Below are 25,373 nucleotides of genomic sequence, written 5' to 3'. Positions count from 1 at the left end.
CTCAAAGAACCGCAGCATATCAGTAGCACTCTAATTTTGTATGTTGCAGAATATAGGGGGTTTCTAAGGGCTCCAAAATATTCCAGTATTGTGTCCATTGGTTCAACCTTCATACTCGATATTTTTTTTATCTTATCAATTCAATTAATTTTCCGCATTGTTAACCGCTAGTTCTCTCAATGCCACCATTTTGTTACTTGAGTGATACATTACTCAACTTCATATCGTTCCCTTAATGGCATACATAAATGCGTGGTCGATTCAACTTGCTTCTATATTATTGTTGCGTGTGTAAAGTATTGATTTTAGGAGATTTTAGTTGCAACTTAGATTAACAGTGAATAAAAGATGCATTGAGTCGTATTTACAGCCAATATCTCTGAAAATATGTACCTGACACTTTCATTTTCGTTTGTAAGTCTCTCGGAAGTTTGTATAGCTATTTGGGAGGAGTGTTAGATGCATTTTGTGAACTCCCTATAGAGCAGAAATTACTTGCGCTTCGTCGCCGCCCACTATCTAGGCCAAGGCGAGTTTTGTTGGTGGTGGTGCTTTCAAAACAGATTTCTGAGATAAAATGATAATGACGTGACGCCGCCGACGGCAGACTAAGAAGCGGTTGCTAATCAGATTAGTGGAATTTTTTGTTTTGTTTTATTTCAATGCACGCAGCAAGAAGAACATTGAGGCCAACTTATTTATCAATTGCGAGGTGCACAAAATATTGCACAAGTCTTGCCTCTCGGCAAAGCCTTTTGTGCATAGTGTTCCAGCATTTAACATGTTTTCTTTTATTTATTTATTTATTTCGTGTACCCTCAGGGCCAGAGGCATTAAAGAGGGGAGTGGTTACATCAAATACGAAAAAAAGAAAAAAGTACAGTGCAGCAAAATAGTTAATAGTACAGAAATAGATGGTTCTCGGTTATACAATGTTATTTGAGTGTTCCTGGAGTGCTGGTCAATGAAATTAAATACGGTGCATGCAGTGCAGTAATACAGTGTTCCGGTAATACAAAAAAAAACAGTGATACAATTGGTAGTACAAAGCACATAAGCTTTGTACATAAGCTTTCGCGTAAATTTTATTCACTAAGCAATAAACTACGGTTCTTTCACTGCCAGTGTATTGTTTGAAGGCGACCAAGGCCACTAAAGACATTGGCGCGCCTGGCCAAATGATAAGAAAGAGATTAACGTTGCGCGCTTATAAGTGGTGACGTCTGCCGAGTACGTTGGGCAACTGGCCGACGTTCTTTATAACTCTTCGTTGCGAAATGACTATAGAGACGTTGCAGCCTGTTTCTTCATGGCGCATAGTCTTCTTTTGATTGTTCTTGCTCTGGCTAACCAGCACCATCAGCTAGTGTGACTGGTCAACCGCAATTATCGTGTATTCCCAGAACCAATATGACTGTTGGAGCTTGCATTGTTTTACTATTAATGGACGTTCACTTCTTTATTTTTCTCTTGCATTCATTTTGTTTGCGTCTTAATAGTGAGTACATCCCTCCTATAAAGTAATAAGGATGGCAACGTTTCATCAAGTTTGACAAGGAATAACATTTCAGGCCATTGAAGTGGGTATTCAACAATAAATAATTCCCTTGGGGGAGCACTGAATATGTTTTGTTGCATGTACTTATTTTTGCTTGCCTAAAAATATAAAGAATATAGGCTGAAAGTATTTTTTCTGCCTGTATGCACAACGAAACTTTTGGGGTTCTCTATGCAAGTGGTCTAATGAATTCTGTGATGTGAGGAAAGAATTAGACACTTGCTCGCGCACTGCCTTCCTATAGAAAGAACAGAAAACTATAATTATTGCTTCCACTTTCTATATTCGTATATTGACTACATGTTTGAATAATGCAGAGATGTTAACTTGCTTCTCAGGAGAATCTTTTACGTTCTTATTGCTACCGTCGTGCTGTGACCGACACCCTTTCATGGCAAAGGAAGACTTAGCAATCCCATTTCTTTGTAAAGACTTCTTAGGGAACTCCAAGCAGCACTAAGCTATTGCTTCTGAAGCACCAGCCTCTAAGGGGCATATCGTACCCGCGTGATTATCCTGCTGTCGACAATTCACTTGCCTGTTCTTATTATTGCATTGTATTTTTTTTTTTTGACATGATGAGAACGAGAAGTTTCCGCACCAATGCGCTGTCGTCTGCTCCTTGTCCCAAGAACTGCGGCCACATTAACTCGAAAATAGGTAGAACATGAATATAGGTGGACCCTTATATATAGGATACATCGAGAAGTGAAACAATAATAATTCGAGTATTGGTGGACTTGTCTCTTGTTAGGAAAACTAAAGACTTTGAACACGACGCACCGTCGTTTACCTTAAGCTCGGCTATTAAATGTCGCTTATCGATGCCACAACCTGCATACTCGTCGTAACTGTCAAAGAAGTCGTCCTCATCGAATGCTTTGCAGGCCTACTCGGCAGCCCAAACGACGATGTCCTCGGTACCGTCGATTGCATTGGATATGGAACATTTCTTAAAGCTAGTCTGTATATACTCCGTTGACAGATTTGGCGGGCGCAAAGCTGGGGACATAGTTAACTAGGTAGTTTTCCCAGCTTAGTTCACAAATATAGGTCGATAATTTTTCCTCAAGAATATCAGTCGATGGCTGAACTGGACTGACACTTCTGCAAAAAAAAAAGTTTGAACTACATTCGAATGAATGCGCAGTCTTTTTTAACATGTGCTACACACAGTGATAGCCTCGCAAACATGCAATACATCCACAATCTATACTGTACGTGTAGAACATAAACTCATAGCACACTTATGCAGTACATAGTTAACACTTATATTGTGCACGTGTCTACGGCATGAGCTTTTCTACGCATCGCTATAAATAACAAAATGCAATTAAACTCTCCATAAGTTATCACTGAACGTATTCTCAGGCTGCGACAAAACCTGCACATCATATGTTTTATGCAAGGCTAAAAAAAAAGGAATAAGCCAAGCACATTTTATTCCTAACTACTCTATATTTAAGACTACTCTGTCTTAATTACTGCTCTGTTTTGGCACAACTCGAGCTTCGGCTCGGGAAACTCTTGTCTCGTTAGTACATCCCGTAGTAAGGCAGGCAACAGTCAGGTGCAAACATTCATTATAGCGCGCAGACAGCGTCTCGCACGCTCTGTCGCGCTCTTGAGTTGCAGTTCTCGGCAAGTTGAGCTACGGTTTTGCACTTAGTGCTTCCAGTGCGCGCACGTACTGCCGTGGGGTGGCTTGCATGAACATTTAGCAAGAAGAATAGTAACGAATTTAAAAACGGGTACAGACAAGGCATAGTCTATGGAACATTAATTATGGTCGCGTTTCATAATTCGTTAATATTTTCGTTATTAAATTTCTTGCAAGCCGCCCCTGGTTGCCACGCCAGCAGTGCTAGTTCGACAATGTCGTATAGCACGCGGGAAACATGTCTCTTTTTTAGAATCTTTTTTCGCAGTGCATTGAAGCAATAAATTTGTTGCTAGATTAGGAAGCAATCACTGAAAATGAGAACAAATAAATGTTTTTTCTAATGCATTTCAGTTCTCGTTCGTTTTTTATCATTTATCCGGAGAAATACGACAAGCCGGAAAAAGTCACGTTGCCTTTTATGATACAGGGTTGTGCTTCTCGTATTGCACGCACGAATTCGAGAACTGCGAGTTTCAGTATGCATGTGCGACGGTGTGACGGTGTTTTCCGGTTCGAACTGCGTTGTGATGTCGAAATAATGTGACCAGCATTCCCTTTTACAAACACACATACGCATACACACGCACTCGTGCGCATACATACATACACACACACACACACACACACACACACACACACACACACATACATACATACATACATACATACATACATACATACATACATACATACATACATACATACATACATACATACATACATACATACATACATACATACATACATACATACATACATACATACATACATACATACATACATACATACATACATGTGGTGGCTTAAAAATGTCAACACAACATTGGAAAGTTATGTTCACTCAGGTTTAATAGGATAGCTCAATGTTAACAACATTCTTCGCAGCACGGTAAAGTGGATTTTTGGGGTTAGAGGTCCCGTGAGCTGGAGATATGAATATAATGACGAAAAGAGTCACGCTCACGAATATCAACTCCCCCTGTCACGGTTGTGTCATATGAACTTCCGCTATCGCATCGCTTCAGTCATTCCAATTTTCCAGAAAACCGCGAAGTCTAATTGCGAAATCCTGCTGCTAGGCAAAAAAAAAAAAAAAAAAAGTTCGTCTCGTCATGCGCCTTCACTTCAGCGTTTTGTGTTGCATTGTTCTACAAAGTCACTCTGAAGCCATACCAACATGTCCTTCCTGTCACGTATATTAATATAAAACAATTAAAGTAACTGTCTTACATGCGCAATCAAAGATATCATTATGAAGCATGCTCTAGAGGGGGACTCCAAAATGATTCGGACCACTTGCAATTCTTGGCGCACCTACGTATAAGTATCCGACCGTGTTTGCCTTTCGCCTCCATCAAAATGGGGTTGCCGGGCACAGAATTGAACCCGCAACCTCGTGCTTAGCAGCGCGAAGTCTTAGCCACAAAGCGACAGCGGCGATGATATTTTACCACAACCACCTCGGCCCCTTGATACTTTATTTTGGGTACCACGCTTTTATTTTATTACAAATGATTCAGAAGAGATTACGTAATATATTCACCCAAAGGTTAACATCGGGCGCATGCGGAACATTATGTTAGTGGAAGTAATTGAGGTACGTAATTGCTGTAACATATTGCGAAAATTGGGAGCACTTTCACCTGAGATGTTGTTTCATCGGAGAATCTGAAAAGCAACCCTGAAGAGCATTTCGAATACCGCGAGGTGGCATGAAAACCCACGATACATCATGAACATGACAGCAGCTGCCACGTGCTGTGACACTTTCATCTCTGCGCTTGAGCCAATAAACGTTGCTTTTACGACAGGGACCATTAGGCGACGGCTAATTTCTCCATGCTACATAACGATCGTGCCTGAAGCATCTAATTATGGCATTTATGGAAAAAAGGCGTTTTCATTTAGTGACGTGATATTCCTTGCAATAAGGACCGACTTGAAAGGCACTTACGTCCTTCAACTGTATTCGGATGAGAGTGGGACAAAGACAAAGTAACCGACTACCCAGAAAATGGAAAAGAAAGTGTGTGAATGAACATGAAAAAGAAAAGGTTGCACGGAAGCGGCAAGGGCGTTGGCCTAGCAGTGGATGCATATTTATGGCTTCAAATTTGGAGCATTATTCCAGATTCGCTGTTTCTAGAAAAAAATATAACAAACGTTCGCGAGCAACGTGGTTTCATCGTCGATGGGCTCGTAGAAAAAAAATATATATATGCGAGAAAATGTTGCGCAAGGACATTTACGAAGCGATGACCCTTAATGGCCAACTTCTTTGGATGTTTGGTTAAGCAGTCTTACGTGGCCCGTTTCATCGATTTGTGCCGTCCCTTGCAATCAGCGGCCTTTTACGAACAATGACTTCAGCCCGAGAAATTGCCTTTGGAACAATGCGTTAGATGGCTCACTAAATTGTGCGGATGTTCAGAACCCTAGCCAGTAGCCAAGAAAATATCAGTCAGTACTGAGGTGGAGGTATCGCCTACTGTACAGATGATCTAATTTAAGTAGCGCAAGCGGTCGTAGATAACAGGAGAACGCGAGAAGTTCGCTGTCCTTCTTGCGTTAAAACATTGCAAAATGTCAAAAAAAGCGCCCTAACCCCATTTCGGTTGCGATAAAATTAGGTAGCCGCGACCAAGTGGCCGTTACCTCCCCATGTCATAAGAAAATTATATTTTCAGTGATCAGTTTTTAGCCGTGTATTGTTTCTGTTGTTGCGTACAAACAGCACGAAGTTTCCTAAGCTAGCACTCCCTGCGTCGTAGGCTAGGTCATAGATAACAAGAGAGCGGTCACTATCCGATGTGCGTTGACCTACCGCTGTTGCAATGGATAGCCGAAAATTAACCCTTGGTATTTATGCCTCTGCTGTGCACTTCTTGTAGTGTGTATTATGAGCTTTCAACGTGAAATCTCGCTCACGGGCTTATGCTGTTGGGGGCGGAAAAAAGAAAATGCCCCCTGCTCACTATTTCTTTCTTTGAGGCAAAAAACAGCACAAGTCAATGCTTGTCGAACGGGTTTGGAGGAGAGAAGATGGGGGAGGGGTGATTGCATTTTGCAAGCAACCATTACATGTTTCGCGGCCAGCCTGCAGTAGCAGTTATCGTTTTTCTTTCTTTTCTTGTGAAGTCCAACGGCACTAACAGGTCTGTGACGCAAATACCCACTGCTGCAGCAGCGCGCACAAGAAATCACACATCAACTCAATATCAAAAGACGTCTGAGACATCCCTGCTTGACGGTAAACGCGAGATAAGTTCAAGAAATGCAGTACTTCCGTAATGCCAGCACTGGTTCTTTTCTTTCGCCTGTGCAGTGCAGTTCCACAAAACAAGTTTTCTTACTTTAAATATTGGGCGCCACGTGCACATATATGTAGTTGAGAACTGCCCGGTAGGGCCCTTATGATGACGACTCTCTCGTTTGCATTTCTTACTGCAGATACTGCAGGCCAAGGACCTTCCTTCCAAGGACTTCCTTGGCTCTTCGGACCCTTACATTAAGCTTTACCTGCTCCCGGAACGCCGCAAGAAATTTCAGACTCGAGTAAGTGCGCCGTTTGTCGTTTCAGTTGTCATTTGAATGCTTTGGCTTGTTATTTGTTTAATATTATTTGTTTAATAGTAGCAGTCTGTTGTAATAAAAAAGTTGTAACATCAAGTCGTCAAGTGCCGCCAAGTTGGCTTTCCACGAAAAAATGGCCTAGCATGCATATCGCCGTTTGCTGTTCTAACCTTCACCAGCCGATATCATTTATGGTATCAGCATAATAACGCTGCTTTGACTTACGAGAAGGCTACACGTCTTTCTCCAGGCAATTGCTACAAAAACGTTTGCAGATATCAATGCGTACTGGTAAATTGTTTTAATGTGAAAAATCTCGGCTTATACATACCAATTTGTCATTCAGTATCTCAATGTTATATTCTTTTCATCGCGTTTTGCAGACGTATAAGACAGCGTTTTCTACTTTTTCTTCTGGAACGGTTTTTTTTCGATGGGCTTCTAGAAAGCGAGGTTGGCCGAGCAAAGAGTACACTATCCCGTTTCCTCTGCAAGAATAGACATCTAGTTTGCGTGACGAAATCTAACCTGGGTGGTTTGGTCTTCGATCAGGTTCACCGCAAGAACCTGAACCCCGTGTTCAACGAGTCCTTCGTGTTCGCCATGACAATGGAAGAGCTCCGCAACAGGACGCTGCAGTTCTCGGTGTACGACTTCGACCGCTTCTCACGGAACGACCTCATCGGTCACGTGATCGTCAAGCACCTCCACGAGCTATGTGACCCTGCTCACGAGATGGAGTACACCATGGATATAGTGGGCGTGCCACAGGTAAGCACTGATTTTATCGATTCGGTTTTATTTAAATAAAATATTCATAACGGATGAGACGATACTTTGCATTACTTCACAGTGGGTCACAAAACGCGCTATAAAGTGGAACGCTGGCCGAATAAATGTGACAAACTGATGTTCTTGAAAGAGAACTTGGATATAAGTAAACGGGTGTCGGGGGCCTGTTTTGCCCTCAACGATGCAGTGTCGCCTATGCCAGGAGTCAAATAAGTAATCTCCAGTTCAGTAGCAATAATAAGGAAGCGATATCTTCATGTCAGTTGATCCTGCTATTGCCACACTCGAAGCAAATCTCATATCTGCCAGCCTGCCAGATTGCGTTATATCTAAGCTTTTGTCCAGCGATTTTTGCTGCAGAGGGGACTGCTTTTTGTTTAAGTTTTCAAGTAATTAACGTGTGAGACAAATCATGTACAGTCTCCACAAAATTTTATACGTAATGGCCTCGTAAGGGACGTTCGTGACTCCTAAATTCCACTGTTTTTACGTGGGGTAACACGGAGAGCAAACTTTTTCTGTCAGCGTGGTAAAAAGCTTTTGAGTTTTTTTTTAAACATCGCGCAGGGAGAATCTCCAGGGTCTCCCACTGACAATGTTGCAGTTCAGTTGAAAACAGGAAAGGTAGACAAGGGAATACGGTTTCACACATGAAGGCAACGTAGACAACTTGGATGACTTAAGCGTGGTGCGTTGTTGAATAATATTCCTTCGAATGGCAGCCTAATTCATTTCATTAATTAGTTTGGTTGCAGTTTTCAATAGAAAACTGAGTGATGAAGTGAAATCAAGACCTGAATGCGAAGAGCATTTCAGGCAACAAGCTTATTAGGGCAGGTAATAAATGGATGTGTAAAACGGGGCAGCAGCGTTCTTTCGATGACAGGTATGACATTTTCAACAGTTCAGAAATGGCACACTTCGTGATGTTGCAATGATAAATGGCATGTCACGCTAGTCAAAGCTGCGTACAACCCGATTCTACGGCTCTAACACAATCATCAAGTCAGAACCTGAATGTTGACCCCAAATACTGCAGTTGTTGTGGCAGTTGTAGGCAGGGAAATTCCTGCCAACTATGCTGCCATACTGAGCAAGCCACTTCCGGTGCACCATGGCCGTCATCTAGATTTATAACCATTTTATCTGTGTTTGCCAGTCCTGAAAACGGGCTTAGTATCCGAACCTACGTGTAAATAGCTTTGAATTTGTTTTCGACCGCAAGAAACCTCACTTAGTTTTCATTACTCTACAACATGCATCTATAAAGTGTAATTCAAGCCGAATAATTTTGACAAACTGGTGTTTGATCTACAATGATCTACATTAAAGGTAAACTTTTGTGCACTTCTTTATTTTTGAACTTCCGTTCCCCTTTACAGTGGACAGCAAAAACCCTCACAGAAACGGCTGGTGCTGTCAACTTTGTGTACCTTCTTTGACACGGCCAAAAACCGCTTCATTATTTTTTGTTCAGATACCTGCAGGTCTTACGAGCGCTGTTCTAGAAAAAAAAAGGCTAAATGAAAGGGATGAGCGTGGACGGCACATTCGCGCAGCGAAGAGGCAGCGCCTCTCTAGCCGCGTCTTTATTAATGCTAATTATTTATGTCAGACACACCCAGCACGTGCTCCATGTTACCAGCGTATTCGCTCATCGTGCTTCTGTCGAGAGGTGCAGACATAATAAAAAGAACAAAACAACTTGTCACTCCTTTCTGGCCAGTCGTCATCTCACGTGGCCTGGAGAGAAGTCCGATACATTATGAGAACAAGATTACCTTCCTCGATCATGGACTGGGTGTCATGCTTTATTTCATCTGAAAGCTTCCACGTTGCTTGCGCAGGCCTTTTGCATAGCGCGCGGCTCATTATCTTCATTCGTGGCAGGCTCAGCTGCAGGCGGGGACGACGAATAAATTATATTTAGTAAGTGGAGGCTGTATCTGCAGTCAAACATGTGTTTATGTGGCAAACAATGTGGCGCTCTACCGGCTACCATCATGCGCAACCTGCTGCAAGAGCTCCCAGACACGATCGTTTTGTACAGAACCATTTTAGCTCAGAAACCAGTAAAAGTGAGCCCATTTCTGTTTCGTTAGCTTGTAAATAACAGCATGAGCATGACTAGTGTATATATATATATATATATATATATATATATATATATATATATATATATATATATATATATATTGTTCAAAGACAAGCGTTCCTGGCCTCCGCATCGGTATTTGTGCTAACCCACGTTGAAAAAAAAACGTTTCGATGTATCTCTAACGCACGCAGACCTGTAATAAAAACCTCTACCTAGTCAACAGTTTGATCATAAAACCGTACCACCTATTTCGTTACAGTACTAGGAACGTCACGTAAAAACTCGTGAAGCACCTACAAAGAGGCGCTACGCGCCTGTAAGGTGCGTTCCTTGAACAATCTGAGCTCAGCGTTCCACCTACGTTACGCTATGCAGGAAAAAATGGACAAGCTGGGCGAGTTGATGCTCTCACTGTGCTATCTCCCAACTGCCGGACGACTGACAGTCACTGTCATCAAAGCCAGGCACCTGAAGCCCATGGACATCAGCGGGTCCTCTGGTACGTGCATTTGGGGAAAGATGAAACCAATTACAGCGTATAATGTGTGAAGTTCCTGCAAGTCTAGGTACTGTGATAAGAGTGTCTTGTATCCGTTGCTTCAGTTGTGGCCACGTGCATTCGCACCCGTTGAGACCGCGTGGCATGCGACACAATATAGTGACTTTCACAACGTACATGGTTTCATTAGGCACTATGTTACTTGTCGAAGTCCCGTCCGTTTCACTGTCGTACACCCAAAAGAAAGAGAGAACAATCTAGCTAAATGGTGGCTTGAATCCTGCTGGAGAAAAGGGCGAGCAAACTGTAAATGGCGCTAAGTATGACTCACATGGAGGCTTCAAATCTGAGAGTTCATGGTGAGCACTGTTCTTCTGAAATGAAGTTGTCCCGCATTCCCTTCGTGTTCAATATGCATTCTAGACAGGGAGGTGACACTTTAAATTGCCTTTCCAAACATTTCAGAGCCTTGGCAGCTTTTCTAAAAAACAAATTATATATTCCTAATGACACATGGTTAGAGCAGCGATATGTTCTGAGATAATTGTGCCATACTGCGCCTCGTTTTTGTAAAGCTCCTTCTAGCATTTCAGAAAAATACGGGTATCAAGAATCACCTTGATTCCGGCTGCGACTGCGTTTGGCAGATGTGTGTGTCTGTGTGTGTGTGTGTGTGTGGGTGGGTGGGTGGGTGGGTGTTGGTGTGCACATTTCTCTGTATTTCTTTCTTTCTTTTGCCATACATTAAACCTGGAGGAACAGCCATGTCTGTTATTCAGATGACTTCTCCAATTATCTTCAAGCGTTTCGTTTGTCCCTCACTCTATCTCTGTGCATATTTTGCCATTATCACCGATTTTACAGAAAATTTGAAAGGCCTCAATACTGGAGACGATGACCAGATCACGAGAAAGCTGGCTTCATTTCCTCAACAGCACAAGAATGCCTATCCTACTTTGATTTGCTCCGGTGCTTTAACCTCAAAAAGCCGGAACATCATTGCACATCAAAGAAACTTTTAAAAAAATATTCATATTTATTGCTGGCGATGGCGTGTATGCTGGTAATGTCAATATTGTGCGAAGCTGGACGAGTTGGTGACTAATGATCAAACACTGTGGGTGATGCAGCGCACTGATCAAGACAAAGCGGAGAGAACGCATCGCAGTGTCATGTTTCCTCGTGTTCTATTTGTCCTGTTGAGCACGCTGCTTCACCCACACGCTATCATGAAGGAAAGTATATTGGCACGAAGAAAGCAGTGAAATTGTAATTGATTAAAAATATTTGGTAGATTGATTACTTCCTCAGTAGTTAGTTTTCTGAACTATAAACACTAGTATGGGCGCTCCATTGAGTTTCCGAACCATAAATCAAGTGTTTTTAAGCATCAAATTCAGCATGTCAAAAATGATACGTCGGGATTTCTGGGGTCGATCACTGCACTTGGGACTGTGGCCTACAGTTAGAGCGTAATGTTGCTGTGCTGAAGCGCGAAAGTGAATTTACTATGACTTCTCTCGCTTTTCTCTGTGATCTGGTGCAGACCCCTACATCAAGGTGATCCTTGTCTGCGAGGGCAAGAGAATCAAGAAAAAGAAAACAAGCGTCAAGAAATCCACGCTCAACCCCGTGTTCAACGAGGCCCTCGTCTTTGACGTACCACCGGAGAACGTCGACGACGTAAACCTCGCCATCAAAGTGGTTGACTACGACAGGTACCCTCAATACATATATTGCGCTACAGAACTAGACATAATTCTTTTTCTGCTTCATCGACGTTTTCTAGCGTCTTCAAAAAGCGTTCTTTAATTGTTTCCGAAGACATATGTAAAATTAAAAATGTTGCAACTTGTCTTGAAAATTGTTACCATTAGCAGTAGTTTAAGTGCCTTGGAAAAATATTCACGTACACGTGATGCTCACGACAAAAAAGATGTTCCACATCCGCCGTCCAGGCCACGATGCGTGGCGCTAGCTAATGCTGCCAGGTGTAGTTCTAGTAAATACACAAGAATGCCCGAAAAAGTGGGTGGGAAACGGCACCGGGTAGCTCAATTGCTAAGAGCATCGCATGCGCAATGCGAAGACGTGGGTTCCCGGCCCTCCTGCGGCCAGTTGTTTCTTAATCCACTTTCCTTTCCATCAATTTATCATTCCTTTAATTCACTTAATAAGTACGTTTAATTTCTCCTCTGATGTCCTTGGTGTCTTTGTTTGCTTCTTTTTATATGACCAATAAAAATCGGGCCCTCAGTTTCCTTTCGTCTCGTTGACTACATAGCGACACCTCGAATCTGGCAGCACTGGTGCCTTCAAGTAGCATGTGTGGGTATATTAACCAGTCTCCTTTACACAAAAAGTTCACGTACCAGTGAGACCAACAACAAAAAAAGAATTTTGCACATTCGCCGTCAAGGTCGTGACGTGTGGCGCTGGCGCACGCTCCCTAGTTTAGTTCTAGTAGATAAACATAAATACCCTAGCAGTTAGGAGGAAAAACGACGCATCGGTATATCAGTTCGTAAGAGCACCGCACCTGTAATGCGAAGACCAGGGCTTGTGCCCCACTTGCGGCCAGTTGTTTTCAGCATAAAGTGCTTTTAGCTCGCGTTCCCTTGAAGGTCACTTGAAGGTCACCTTCAATTAAAGGATAGAGCCGTTATCCGGCAAGGATGCGAGAAAACAAGATCGTCCGGGCGATCAATCAAAACTTAGGAGTACGCGGTCTCTCACCACCAACCCTTTGTACAGAACCGCATAACGTGCGCTAGTTACTGCCCAAACAGATTACAAAAATATTGCTCCCGGGTTTACCCTAATGTTTGTTCATAACTTCACACAAGCTGTAACTTCTAGTACGCTGAAGTTTTATTTGTCATTTCCAATAGCGACGTTCAAAAGGCAGATGCAGGGCACCATATACTTCGTTGCCCTGTTTTGACGCTGAACGCTCTTACGAATGCCAGCTGTCCACGAGTTCTGCGGCGTGGGTTTTGCGTCGCCTCGAGAGATGGCGCCACCGTTCCAGGCGCCTCCCTTAGGCGCTTCTACCCGGCACGGTGGCTGGGCGGTTATGGTGTTGCGCTACTAAGCACGAGGTGGATGGATTAGACCCCGCCGTGGCCACTGTATTTCGATGGAGGCGAAATGCGGAAACGCCCATGTCCCGTCCGTTGGGGGGCACTTAAGGATCCGCTGGTGTTTAAAATTATTTCGTATTCCCCCACTACGGCGTACCTCGTAATCAAATCGTGGTTTTGAGACGTAAAATCCCAAAATACAATTCATTCTTCTAGCTCGGCAGTGCGTTCTGTCTCCCTGGCATCTTTTGCTGACTGTCGTGTGGCTTTCTTCTAGCTCGGCAGCGTCCATATAAACCAGTACGCAGTATGGCGCGGTGCTGTGTGGTGGGGTGGGGTGTGCCATTGCAAACATGCACTAAGCCCATTTTAAGATTGGGCCTAATAGGCTTTGCCGGTAGCCATTTCATGCTTACATCTACTGTCGATTACGCGAGAACCAGCAATATTTTTCGTCTTCTTTCACTTCCATTGATTTATAATTTATTTAATTGAAAGATTAAGTACATGTAAATTCGCCTATGCTGTCATAGGTGTCTCTTTGTTGGCTTCTTATGGCATGACCAATCTAAATCGGGCCCTCAGTTTCCTTTTTCCTCGTTCTGGAAAAATGTATATTCTTTTGTGAGTTATGAGTCATTGGTTCACCATCACGTCTGATCAATAAGCCTGAAATTGATTATTTCAGTTCCTATTTGCTGCTGAACTATGTTCACAAGCTGAAAAAGTTGTTGAGATTACATCATTAGCACATGTTGAACAGCACAGCCAGCTGTCAGACACTTTTTTAGCCTCGCGAGTAAAACAGTTTAACGTCACCTGCTTATGATGAATACGAGGTGACTTCTCCGTGAACCTGCTGGTCAGCAGGAGTGTGTCAGCGGAGGACGCTCTCATCAGCACGCTCTTATTTCATCAGCAAGTAGTGTAATGAGAACGTCCTTAGCTATTGCGTAGATTCGCTGCCCTCATCCCTAAAAACTCCACATCTATTTCATATAAATACATTAGTCCATCTGTGCCTGAGGACATGCTTAACATGGCGGACATTAAAGGAAAAGTGAACATTGGAATAGTTCCATCAGTCTATTGAACAATTCAAGCTTCCCGCCACATCCATACTCTTCATGGCCTAACTCTATATAGAAAATTGCTCCATATTGTTCATGTGAATTATCAATAAGAGCGAAATTGAACCGGGATAATTTATTGGAGTCAAGGCTCGATACATCATTGGAGGTTCATGAAAAATGCTCCCGCGAGTATTCATTTGTCAAATATAAACATTTCGCCAGCTCACGTTGCTCAGCTTTAAATTATAATATATATGGTAGTTCTATGTCATGGATAGTTTAGTTCAGGGCTGCAGCTATTACGATTCATTTTTGCCAAGCGTCCGATAACGTTGGAGCTATCTGTTGTACTCAAATACTATTTATCTGTGCGGTGTGGTTCATTCGTCATCCTGAATAGTCTGGCTTAGTTCTCTTTCGATTTTTCGCATGTTTCTTTCTTTCTTTTTCTCCTGCTGAAAGATGTTAGCTCACATTCGTACACACGTCATTTCATATTGTGTGTTACACACCGTCAGCATTCTCATATTAGAAAATCTTCTGTAACCTTCGTTTCTGACATGTTTTTTTCCCAGGCAAAGTACACGACAACGTGTCATCCTAATCGCAGTTTAAGCTTCTAAAACACCTATTAGCTAAATATGCTCTTAAACGTTCACAACAGTAAGAACGCACAAAAAGGCTAGCCTGCAAAAACCCTTTCCCTGTTGCAGGGTTGGACCAAACGAGCTCATGGGATGCTGCGCTGTTGGACAGTTGGCTACTGGCGTTGGACGTGACCATTGGCTTGCCGTCATGGACAACCCACGGAAGCCGACTGCGCAGTGGTACCCTCTAATAGACAGCCTTCCGGCCGAGCTGGACCCACCGCGAACACCGTCAGTGACCTGTCTAAAGTGAAGAGTTTGTGGGATCACCCGCTGGAATACAGAAAGGGCTGCTGCTGGCAATGCTGGGTGCTGTGTCAGCCTTGCTTCTTGAAGGATACCGTAAAGCGGCATTGTGCGGGAAAGAGCAGGCTTCAGTCACTCCAAAAAAAGTGCTGGTCTTTTCTCCACGGATGGCATGTGTAAAAATTGGCTTCTGAGCTGGTTCTGTGCGGAACACGGATTGACCGGCCGTCAGAAGACTGGACACTTTTGGCGCAACTGTGCTGACGGGCTGCCACGCCCATTCTAAGATCGCTAGACGCAGCGCACAAGTATAAGCTCATTGGGAGTGAGAACACCACGTTATTCCCGATAGCTCAGCTCTAAGCGTTGGTGTTGTGTGGCCATCAGAACCAATTCGTCGCAAGGGCATTCTCGGGCGCCACGTTCGAAAGCATTTATCCAGGTTTTGAGTGTTTTGCTCTGTAGCCGGAAACAAGTAACTTTAACCAAAGTTCCTCAGCGGAAGGAAGCGAAATGAGCGAGCTGTATTCTGTACATTGTGATGCGAGCTTCAAGAGCTCATGAAAACGCACTTGGCCAACGTGCGGTGTGGCATAACGTCTGAGAGTTATTCTTATACCACTCAAACATATGTTATCGTTCTTTCTGTGTGACTCATACTTCTGTCAGTTCCCTTGAGTGGAATTGACGAACTCCTCCTGTAAAACGCGCTTGTATCAAACCATTTACAGCCACATCAAGGGCTGCTACACCTTTGCGCTTTGACACACACGTGACAACAGCAGAACCTCTCAAGCACTCTTGTCTTAAAAGCATGCTGAGTACCTTTTTTTCACCCTCCAAAATTGAGGGCTATGTTATTTATGCCGAATAAATTCCTCATTAGCAGAACAGGTAGCGTGAGACACTGAAATAGTGAGAATTATATTGGACAACCTAGGTCTGGCACAAATTAGGAAAACCTGTCCAACAGAGTTCCTTACTAGCATGCTTCCAAAGGAGTTTGTCATTCGACGTATGTACAGTCGTGTCGCGATGCACTTCAGAAAAGGATTTGAAATGTGCATTCAAAAAATGTACTTCTTGGCGCTGTTCTTTCCTGTAGAACGATGTGTTTAGGTACGAGCAGTACCGTTAATGCGCGCTGAATATACCTAAGGCCTGCCTATCAATAGCTTTACCAATAACTGTACAACTTGTGATATGTAGGCACCTAAACACATGTGGTATTTATTGTAGTTGTTTCAGGCATGTCGTACACTATTTGTTCGTTGTATATCTCGCTACCATGTAAGATAAAAACCACCACTGACCGTTCTTGAAGTGAACAGAAGTCGTGCTGCAGAAGTGTCTCATATAACCTGATCTAAAATTGAAAATGCCACATTCTGTTGGCTCCTACATGTCGCGATTTCTGATTGTGCAACTAGGACTTTTTTATAACGCACAAAATTGAGTGTTCCCATACGGTATTTTGCCACTTGATACGTCTGTGGAAAGAAACTGCGATGAAGGCACAGTAACAGTAATAGATTTCGGTGTTAATTTGCAAATAGTACTTCACTGAATATGGTGTGCCCACAGACTCAGAATATTTCCATTCTAATACAGGTTTCTAGTAGGCAGTCTATTTGGTATGTTCTTGGTGAATTTTTTGTGGTAGACGAAAGTGTGCAGCTATCACCAAATATGTTGCAACAGAACTGCTTGTTGGCCTATTTGGTGCTTGCTAAAACACATGTTTTTACTGCAAGTTAAAACACACACAAAAGAAAGACACATAAAGACAACACGGGCGCCAAATAGTTCTCTGCACTACAAGTCATCAAAGCATCTGGCAAGTTATCATAGGTGCTCTTGGTCCATGCCAAGGGTGGTAAATAAAATTTATAGGTTGAAGATGCTCTTTTTCCCAGTTCATTTTCATCGGTACCTTGATGAACTGCCCGTTCATCAAGGTACAATGTGTTAACTGATATGTACAATGCGTTAATTAGTATTCTTACAATCACGCTCATTAGTCGCATCTACAACAGCACGTAACGCGACAACAAGGGAAGAAGTATCCATCTGGGCATTTTTGAATCATCTTCAGGTTGTGCTTTACTAGTTTTACGACCAGTGTGTTCAAGAAAACTTGAACTTCACCTATTATTTATTACCACATTCGGAAGCACTGTATAAAATGCCGAATGAGACTATCAAGATCTACGGGAGCAAGGTGTTCTAGTGGCAGAGCCACCGGACTTTACTGGCACTGACGTCAATGCTCATGCCAGGATTACAGCACTTTTCATAGCGCAACCCTCAGACACCCGTTTCTGCAGTGAGCGTCGGCATCGGCGTTGTCCTTCGTAACCGAGCGAACAAGAACAATGAAGGATGAAAGTGAACACGCAGCGCAGCTAGAGATGAAAGACGGCGACAGCGAAGAAAGCGCGAGGAGTAAAGCGGAGGAGAAGGATATGGTGAAAGTCTGAGAGGAAAAGCGTAGTGCCACGCAAGACCCGCTTAGCGGCGACGACGGCTATGAGATCGCGCCTGAGTACGGCGAGTCGCCTGTACGGGAACGAAGCGCTGCGTGAGCGGTGGTCTGTCTGCGGCGGCTGCTGTGAATAGCGCCCGCGCGTCATCCACGCGCTGCCTCTGGGGATCTCCCGCTTCGAGAGGCAGTCGCGGCCCACTTGGCTCAGTGTGCAACGTGCCGCATGAGACAGATTATCCGCTCCATCCAATACATCGCGAAATGAAAACGCGTATAGAGCTGCGCTAAAACTTTGCATTAGGGAGTATAGTAAGCGTCAGTGATTTTATTTTCTTGCTTCCGTGTTATCGCCTGAGCTATTGGCGCCTTCAGCGTGACTAATTCGCAATCTGTGCAGACGGAGGTATGCGACCAGCTATCAAACGTAAACTATGTAAGAAAAGTACCTGTATAAGTATTATAAATGCGTGCGGATTCACATAACTTTCACAAGACATGAAAGTGGCAGATTCATTCTGAGCTTGTGCTGAGAAATCAGGATACGGCATTTTACAAAACATACGGATAATCGTGGTCCATGAGCGCATGAAGCACATTCTATAGACTAAATGTCAATAAATATGCTTCACACAGCATCTCCCATCATTCTGTACTCAGGTGGATGTAAAACGAGTAGATTTATACTATAGGTTCCACAATCCAGAGTATTGCTGAATCCTGCTCCATGTCTCGCGTGGCCAGCGACATGTTCACTTCCTGAAATATGTCGCTATGGTCTTCGCCCAAATGTACGTATGTACATAACTTTGTTTGTATTCAGGGGAAAGGGCGCGTCTGTGCATGTAACTGACCTCCAGCTACCGCTTTGTAGGGACGTTTATCTGTTAGAGCTTGTATATGGTTTCTACCTCGCCCGGCAATACTGCAACTGTTTTTAGATGTCTGACGTAGCACGTAGACGTAGTTCCACCAATCCTCAAATTGTCATTTTCGTTGTTTAGATGTCGTGTAAGTGTTCCCACTAGTTATTTCTAATTTCCCGTAGACATTGTACACCTTACACCTTCAAGTTGAAATTAAGCAATGAGTTCCAGGGCATCGGTGACACATCGTAAATCGATGTGGCATTAGCATTGTCGCAACTGAATATTCGCTAGGCACGTGCACTTGTACATTACTTACACTTATTCTGTTCGGTTTGAATATTTCACTTCTCGCTTCAAAATATATTTCTTGCAGTTAGATTTAAATGTCAACCGACGCAAAAGGGTCCACTTATCGTCTACTTAAATTAAATCTCCATTATGTTAGGACTATTACGCTTTCCTGTAGGTTTCATGCTTAGTTTTAAGTTCAACTTGCTCATCAAGTAAGGTTTCCTGACCATACATGCAGATGCCATAGTTTGTTTACAAATCGACAAGCATATATTCAGGTATTCGGTATTTATTATTCGTTATCTCTTTTCATAGACATTTGGAAGTTTTCGCGCAGCAGCGTAACACGAAGATCTAGCAAAAAGATAGCTTTTCGACAAAAAATATCGTTGTCTTGCAGAATGAAGCAAACAGAATTCGAGAGGACAGCAAATAACATAGGATAATATAACATGGTATCTAATTCTGTACAAAAATTTTTAAATTCCATACACTCCCTTTCTTTCGCAAGTGTTTCCAGGTTAGAAAGGAGCTCCTTTTAGCCGTTGCCGATAGCTTAGATTGTATTTTTTTTTATGGTGCAATCATTACCAATCAATGGCGTTGTACTTATGATACGCAGATTTAGGACTGTGAAAATCGCTTTGCGTAGTGTGACCTATACGAAAGCACGTAGATTGTTTGAATGTTCTAAACACAGAACAGGATTTTGCGTACCTATTTACTTCTCTAAAGAAAGTAGTGTCCTGCTTGAGCACTGCAAATTTAAACAACTTTCTGTACGGTGTGTTAGTCACTGTTGATATATTATGAAAACACAGTTTCTATAGCGGCATGAAGTTTTTCGCCCTCTTGAAGAATGTAGGTTGGACACGGAACGCCTATGCAGTGTTGATATAATTGACACAAACAAGAGATGCTTGCGACCGTGGTTTACAGAAGAATGGATTGATATCGTATTGTCATGGAATGGTCACGCTTTCTAGCGTTGTCCTGACAGTCCAGAGGAGTTGTATGTTTTGTTGTGAATCTGTGCTCATCATGAAAACCAATTCCTTTTATCTAATGTATAAATACCTCTGTCTACAAAGTCCTCTAGATGCCATAGACTGTGACACTTGATAATGTGTGCGGGGAACAAATCCATCTCCAATATACTTCGTTTCCCTTACGACAAGCGAGGATACAAACTGTTGTGTACGGTGTTTTCTGAAACTTTCTTGTAGGATATTTATATGCCCAAACAGTGGCATATAAATTTGAAGCTTTCAGCCATGATGCATCCAATGGCCAACAAGTATGAGCCTTAACTCCTCACTGTGTACGCCTATATTTACTTACAAGAAGAGTATTTTTAGCATGACGACACGAGCTTCTACTTTATCATCATATTCAACCTGCTCATCGTGAAATAATATTTCCAATAGAACTCAGTCATCTCTGGGTGCTTTCAGAGGCTTCAAAAGAATTACACTGATAAGGATTTTCGACGCACAGAGGGATCTGCAGTACATTTTTCCTTCTTATGCGGTGCACAAAAAGACTCTTTTTCAGGATAAGCGACCACCAAGTACTATGCCCTGCATTTTGTGATGGTCTTTATTGTATTTGGTTTGAGTAGGTTGAAAATCTTCTGCGCTACTATATGGATGATTTCACAAATTCTGCCTGCTTTTTTCCTCTCTCAGATTTAAGCAGCCTGTCTCTAATGTAGCCCCTGACGAATTATCTAGGGAATGTATTCAACAACTTCCGACAAAGCTATTTTTCGCTTCCACTCTTAACTAGAAAATACAGAAGAAACAAAGGGCGTGGGAGCATGAACATCACAAATAGCCTCAATACCTTGTCGCATTGTAAAGTGGGGAGGCCCACACCAAATTTGAATAATATTAGGAGTTTGGTGTCATCATGAATGCAGAGAATATTAATGCCAATGCCCCGACGAATAAATCTCTATGCGTATGGTATTTCGCCACGCTGATGTAATAAGTGTCCGTATGATTGCAATTAAATGTGAACTAATTACTATGATGAACTGATTACTGTGCGAGAACATTTCAGTCCTGAAAATGCATAAGGAGGATTGTCACTTCGGTGAAGTCCAGTGAGAACTTTGAGTGCATGCTTGCCTAATATTGGAAATATGGCGGAAGGCTCAGCAGCAAAATGCGGTGCTTTTGCTGAAGCTTTTTGTTGTCTTATATTGCAATTTTTTTCACATTTTGGCGGTTTGCAGCAATGTACCCCAAAATCTTAAGGAAACTTAGCAGAGCCTCCTGCTATGATATATGTCAACAAAATTTCATTGCAACTTCAGCGATGCATTGACATGTAGAAATTATGGACATGAAAAATTGTACAGAAACATTTGGCGTGTATTATGTAATAAATTAGATGTAATATCACCATAACTAGCAATTTGACGACCACTGCTGAAAGCTCAAGTGAGACACGGTCAAATGGCAATGCTGGCTCACCTCTAAAGGAATTATGAAAAAGCTTCCCTGGGCAGTGTTCGTTCGGATATTTCCGACCAATAAGGCTGGAAGAAGCGTTGTCTCCGACTATAGCCAACGTTTCGGCAAAAGCCACTGTTTCGACTACAAGCTACATCACCCCTTGAGTAAAGGTTGGCTTGTTCTCCTGTCGAAACGGTGGGTCCAACCTGAAACATTCCTTGTTGACCACTGTTGATCATTCGCTTGTTAAAGAATTGAAGTGTCAAGTTTTCCGTGAGCCTCGACCTGTAGTGCTTCGATTTTCGTGTCATATGTGTCATGCAAGCAAGCTTGGGCTACTGGCGCCCCGTTTGCGCTCGCGTTTTTGCTGCGCGTTCATAGCAGATCCTGCGAACCCAAAGGCCACATTCTGATGTACAGACCTGAATGTCTGCGTGTAACATCCCACATCCTTGCCCTGTTCGCCGGCTGCTAATCACTTCCACACGCTGTGACACATGTACGGAGTGCGTCGTTTTCTTGTTTTTTTTTTTGTCTGTGCTGTGGGCACAATCCCAGGTGTTGTAACGCACTGAAAGATGTAAACGCTACGTACAGCGACACTGTTTTCATTTGTATGTACTCGCCGTGAATGTTGACAAGTTTATATGGCTATTCACATTGCACTGTTACATTGAAAAATGTTGTTTTCAATGGCGCTTTGTTATGTGTAATTCAATTTGCTTTCGAATTCTTTTGGCTGTACAGCGTGGAGATTTGCCTCGGGAGTCGACAAAGCTGGGGACTCCAACGTCGACTTAAATACAGCTGACCAATGCGTGGTTAGCTGCTCGAGCATGTAGTACGCTTGGGGCTAACAACGTCCACCGTCACTGGAGAGTTGGTGTGGTTTGTGTGTGATACTTTGTCGGCGTGATTCTTGACGAGTTGTAAACTTCCTCTGTACAGCCCCATTGTGACAAAGTGGTTTAGAAAGCGAAACATTACGATGTACATCTGCGCAGTCACGCAAGCGTTGCCGACATATCGAGAGTGCTGTATATTTTTAAATCAAGATTCCTATGAAACGGTTGCGGGAGAGATGATGTAAAAATAAAGCATGGTCATTGTGTATCAGCTCTAAGAAACTGTAAACCCGCCTGTATGAAAGTTGACGTATGTGAAAAATAAATATGCCCTTTATTTTTGCCGTTAAGAAAAAGGTCTACAGTGTTGGTTCTATCGCCTTTGGCGTGACGCAACGTCAGAAGAAAATTAGTTGTGATTGCCGGAAACCAGGAAATTTTGTCAAACATTGGGAACAAACGAACACAGATTACCCTTGATTATATAAAACACCGGTGATGAAATGGTGCAAATTTTGTGCTTTTTCTGAAGTTTTTTTCATGCAAATCTATACACAGCGCCTTAATATCTCTAAGTTGGCATTACTTTTTTATACGATATTCATCCCTGCAATAGAAAACACGTCGTTTTAAGGTAATAAGAAAGGATTTGGTGTGTAGCGTAACCTGCTTCATGCTTTATAACAGCAAGAGAAAAGGTACTTGGGCGCGTAGCTTGAAATTCATTTCCGCTGCAGTTGTAGGAGTGTATAGCGGCAAAGTAGAGCAAGTCATTAGTGTGCACTGCTTTGTATGGTATTACTGTGAACTTGCGAATTTCAAATTGGAGCAATAAAACGCACCAGTAGCGCCACTCGTTTCCTTATTAATGGCGATGCGTTGCAGGAATAAGTTGCGTTACATTGACAAAAAATACAATAGAGAAGGGGAATGCGTGGAGGCTAAGTGAGAGAAAAACAACTGATTCGTTACGTTTATGCGTGGCTGAAGTGGAAGGTATGGGAAGGCAAAAATATCGAAGTAAACGGGAGAAGTTTAGCAAATGCGCGTACAATATTTCGAATGCTAAGTCGTTTAAGTGAGTTCCTCGAATATAGTTATTTCAACAGAGCCTTCATCGCCTTGAGATGTGACCACCGTATAAGCCAGCCCCCCAGGACTGTCTGCTTGGAAGTGGGCAGTCATCTAGACTTGCTGGCAGGATCTCGCTGAAACAGCTCTACGTGTTGCAACAATAACAACGGCAAAATAAGTCTTCCGTGTCTTCCTCACTGCTTCAATCGCCACATATAGCACTGTTTCTCATTGAAATGCAGCGAACAAGAGATTTTGTAAAGCCTACATGAAGCCAAAATTAGTATACAACAGTTGTTTCGGTTTGACACATTTCAGATTAGATGCGCAGGTTGTAAAGAAGGTATTGGGCTTCAGACAGTGGTGTGCAGGAAACTGCATGTTCCACGTAGACCGCGTGGTGCCACGCACTGGTTCTCTTGCTGCATCTATTGACCAAGGTTGTCGTGGTAGGTCAGCAGGCATTGTCTTCTGCTCTTTAGCACGAGGTTGGGAGCCTGATCCACGGACGCGACGACTGCATTTCTCTGAAGTGAAATGCAAGAAAGGTCATGTATTTAGATTAGGATGCCCGTGAAAGAGCCCCAGGTGCTCAAATTTAATCCGAAGCCTTTCATAAGGCGTCTCATGTTGCCCCAAAATTGTATTGGGGTGTAAAAGCAATCATTAAACATTATTGACAGCAGGACGGATTCCTGCGCGCCATCTTCATGAGCAGCAGCAGCTTCATGGGCATGTTTATAGTCCATGGCGCCACAATGCCGTGGAAGCCGTCAAAAGGTTATGCCGTGGCCTGGTGCCGCAAGACCATGCAGACGTTTTCGAGCTTCATTCACTGGTTGGGTGCGTGATTCGTGCCGAAAGTCGAACGGCAAGCATTGCAGTGCTGTAACAGCGTGAAAGTCGGGGCATGTAGAACTGATTCTGGCAGGCATTCTGTTTGATAATTGACATGTCCACTGCTATGTGAACACGTTTAAGCAGAGAAGCAATGGACTGAACTTTGCGCGTGCGTGTGGCTTGAACTGCCGGCTGTGAACTTTTAAAAACGGGTCAGCGGGTGTTAGCAGACTCAGTTCAAAGCAGCGTTCTGTTTGCCGGCTACTCGCTTCTCCCCACTTTAGCGCTGTTTTCTTCGAAACATGTTGCCTTACAGAGTAGCTCGGATTCAGAACTTGATGCAAATATTGTAAGTTTGCCTTAAAATCATTTAATACACTATATTTTACAGGCGCTTCCTTAAATATCACGTAAAATATTCAACGAAGAACAAAAAGCTCTTCAACCGACGCCGTTTTTCTGCGAGATGTCATAAGGTTTACGTTGATGGCTATTACAGTGTGAGTAACACATCAACAGTGTATTTGTGAAGATAATCGTTTTATGTGTCGCACAACGCAACTAGAAAAAGCATGTTCAGAGCTCCAGCTACGACAGCTGTTTTCGTCCAAATTTCTGGCAGTGGAAGTCCAAAACGTGGTTGAGCAAATCACAATGAAGAACTGGAAATTTAGCCGCAGAGTTATAATCTATAAGGTTCGAGACAGTGGCGATTAGGCGTATAATTTCCGAGAAGGTACCTCATGATAAAAAACGGTAACGGGTTAGTTTTTCTACCAACGAGGTAGTAAGGTGGGAAGTGGGGTGGGTAGCATTCTGGATGTTTACTGAAAACATATCTGAGGTCATGCAGGTCGTGACTTGGTACTGTTGAGCTACTTCTATAGTTTCTGCTGTTTACGCGCGCAAAAGCAACCCAAGGCAAACCGTGAGCGTACGGGCATGTGAACTTTCGTTTGTACGTGTCATATTACAGTAAGTATCGATATGTCTGCATGTATCATTGAGTATAGGCAAGGTCTATTGAGGTACCTAGGGCACGACCCCCTGTACATTTGCAACATTTTTTACTGCCAACTCACTACCCCGCATTTCCTCTACAAAATATGACTAAATGTGAATTTTTCGTCAGGCAGGCGCCTTCTCCAACAGAGATCTTTATCAGTGATCATTGCTAAGAATCTGTGCATATTTAAGTAAAAGTCGTTTAGGCCAATGAAGTAAAACAGTGCAAACTAGTGGAGCTTTTTGAGTAAAAAAGGCTAGCGCAAGTTTACC

At 42.9% G+C, this 25,373-nt stretch overlaps 1 protein-coding gene across 1 annotated transcript in view; it reads left to right on the top strand.

Moving 5' to 3' along the window:
- The window catches only part of LOC126543787 (synaptotagmin-10-like), a 128,351-nt gene extending 105,814 nt beyond the window's left edge, over positions 1 to 22,537 (top strand). The window contains exons 5-9 of the mRNA XM_050190912.3: positions 6,672 to 6,776; positions 7,347 to 7,565; positions 10,060 to 10,183; positions 11,730 to 11,901; positions 15,053 to 22,537. Of these exons, the coding sequence (XP_050046869.1) occupies positions 6,672 to 6,776; positions 7,347 to 7,565; positions 10,060 to 10,183; positions 11,730 to 11,901; positions 15,053 to 15,239 (807 nt within the window). The 3' untranslated portion in view covers positions 15,240 to 22,537. The remainder of the gene's footprint in view (positions 1 to 6,671; positions 6,777 to 7,346; positions 7,566 to 10,059; positions 10,184 to 11,729; positions 11,902 to 15,052) is intronic.
- Positions 22,538 to 25,373: the final 2,836 nt, after the last annotated feature.

Source organism: Dermacentor andersoni, chromosome 10, assembly GCF_023375885.2.
Source record: "Dermacentor andersoni chromosome 10, qqDerAnde1_hic_scaffold, whole genome shotgun sequence".
Classification (NCBI taxonomy): domain Eukaryota; kingdom Metazoa; phylum Arthropoda; class Arachnida; order Ixodida; family Ixodidae; genus Dermacentor; species Dermacentor andersoni.
This window is presented reverse-complemented; position numbering and strand designations above follow the sequence as displayed.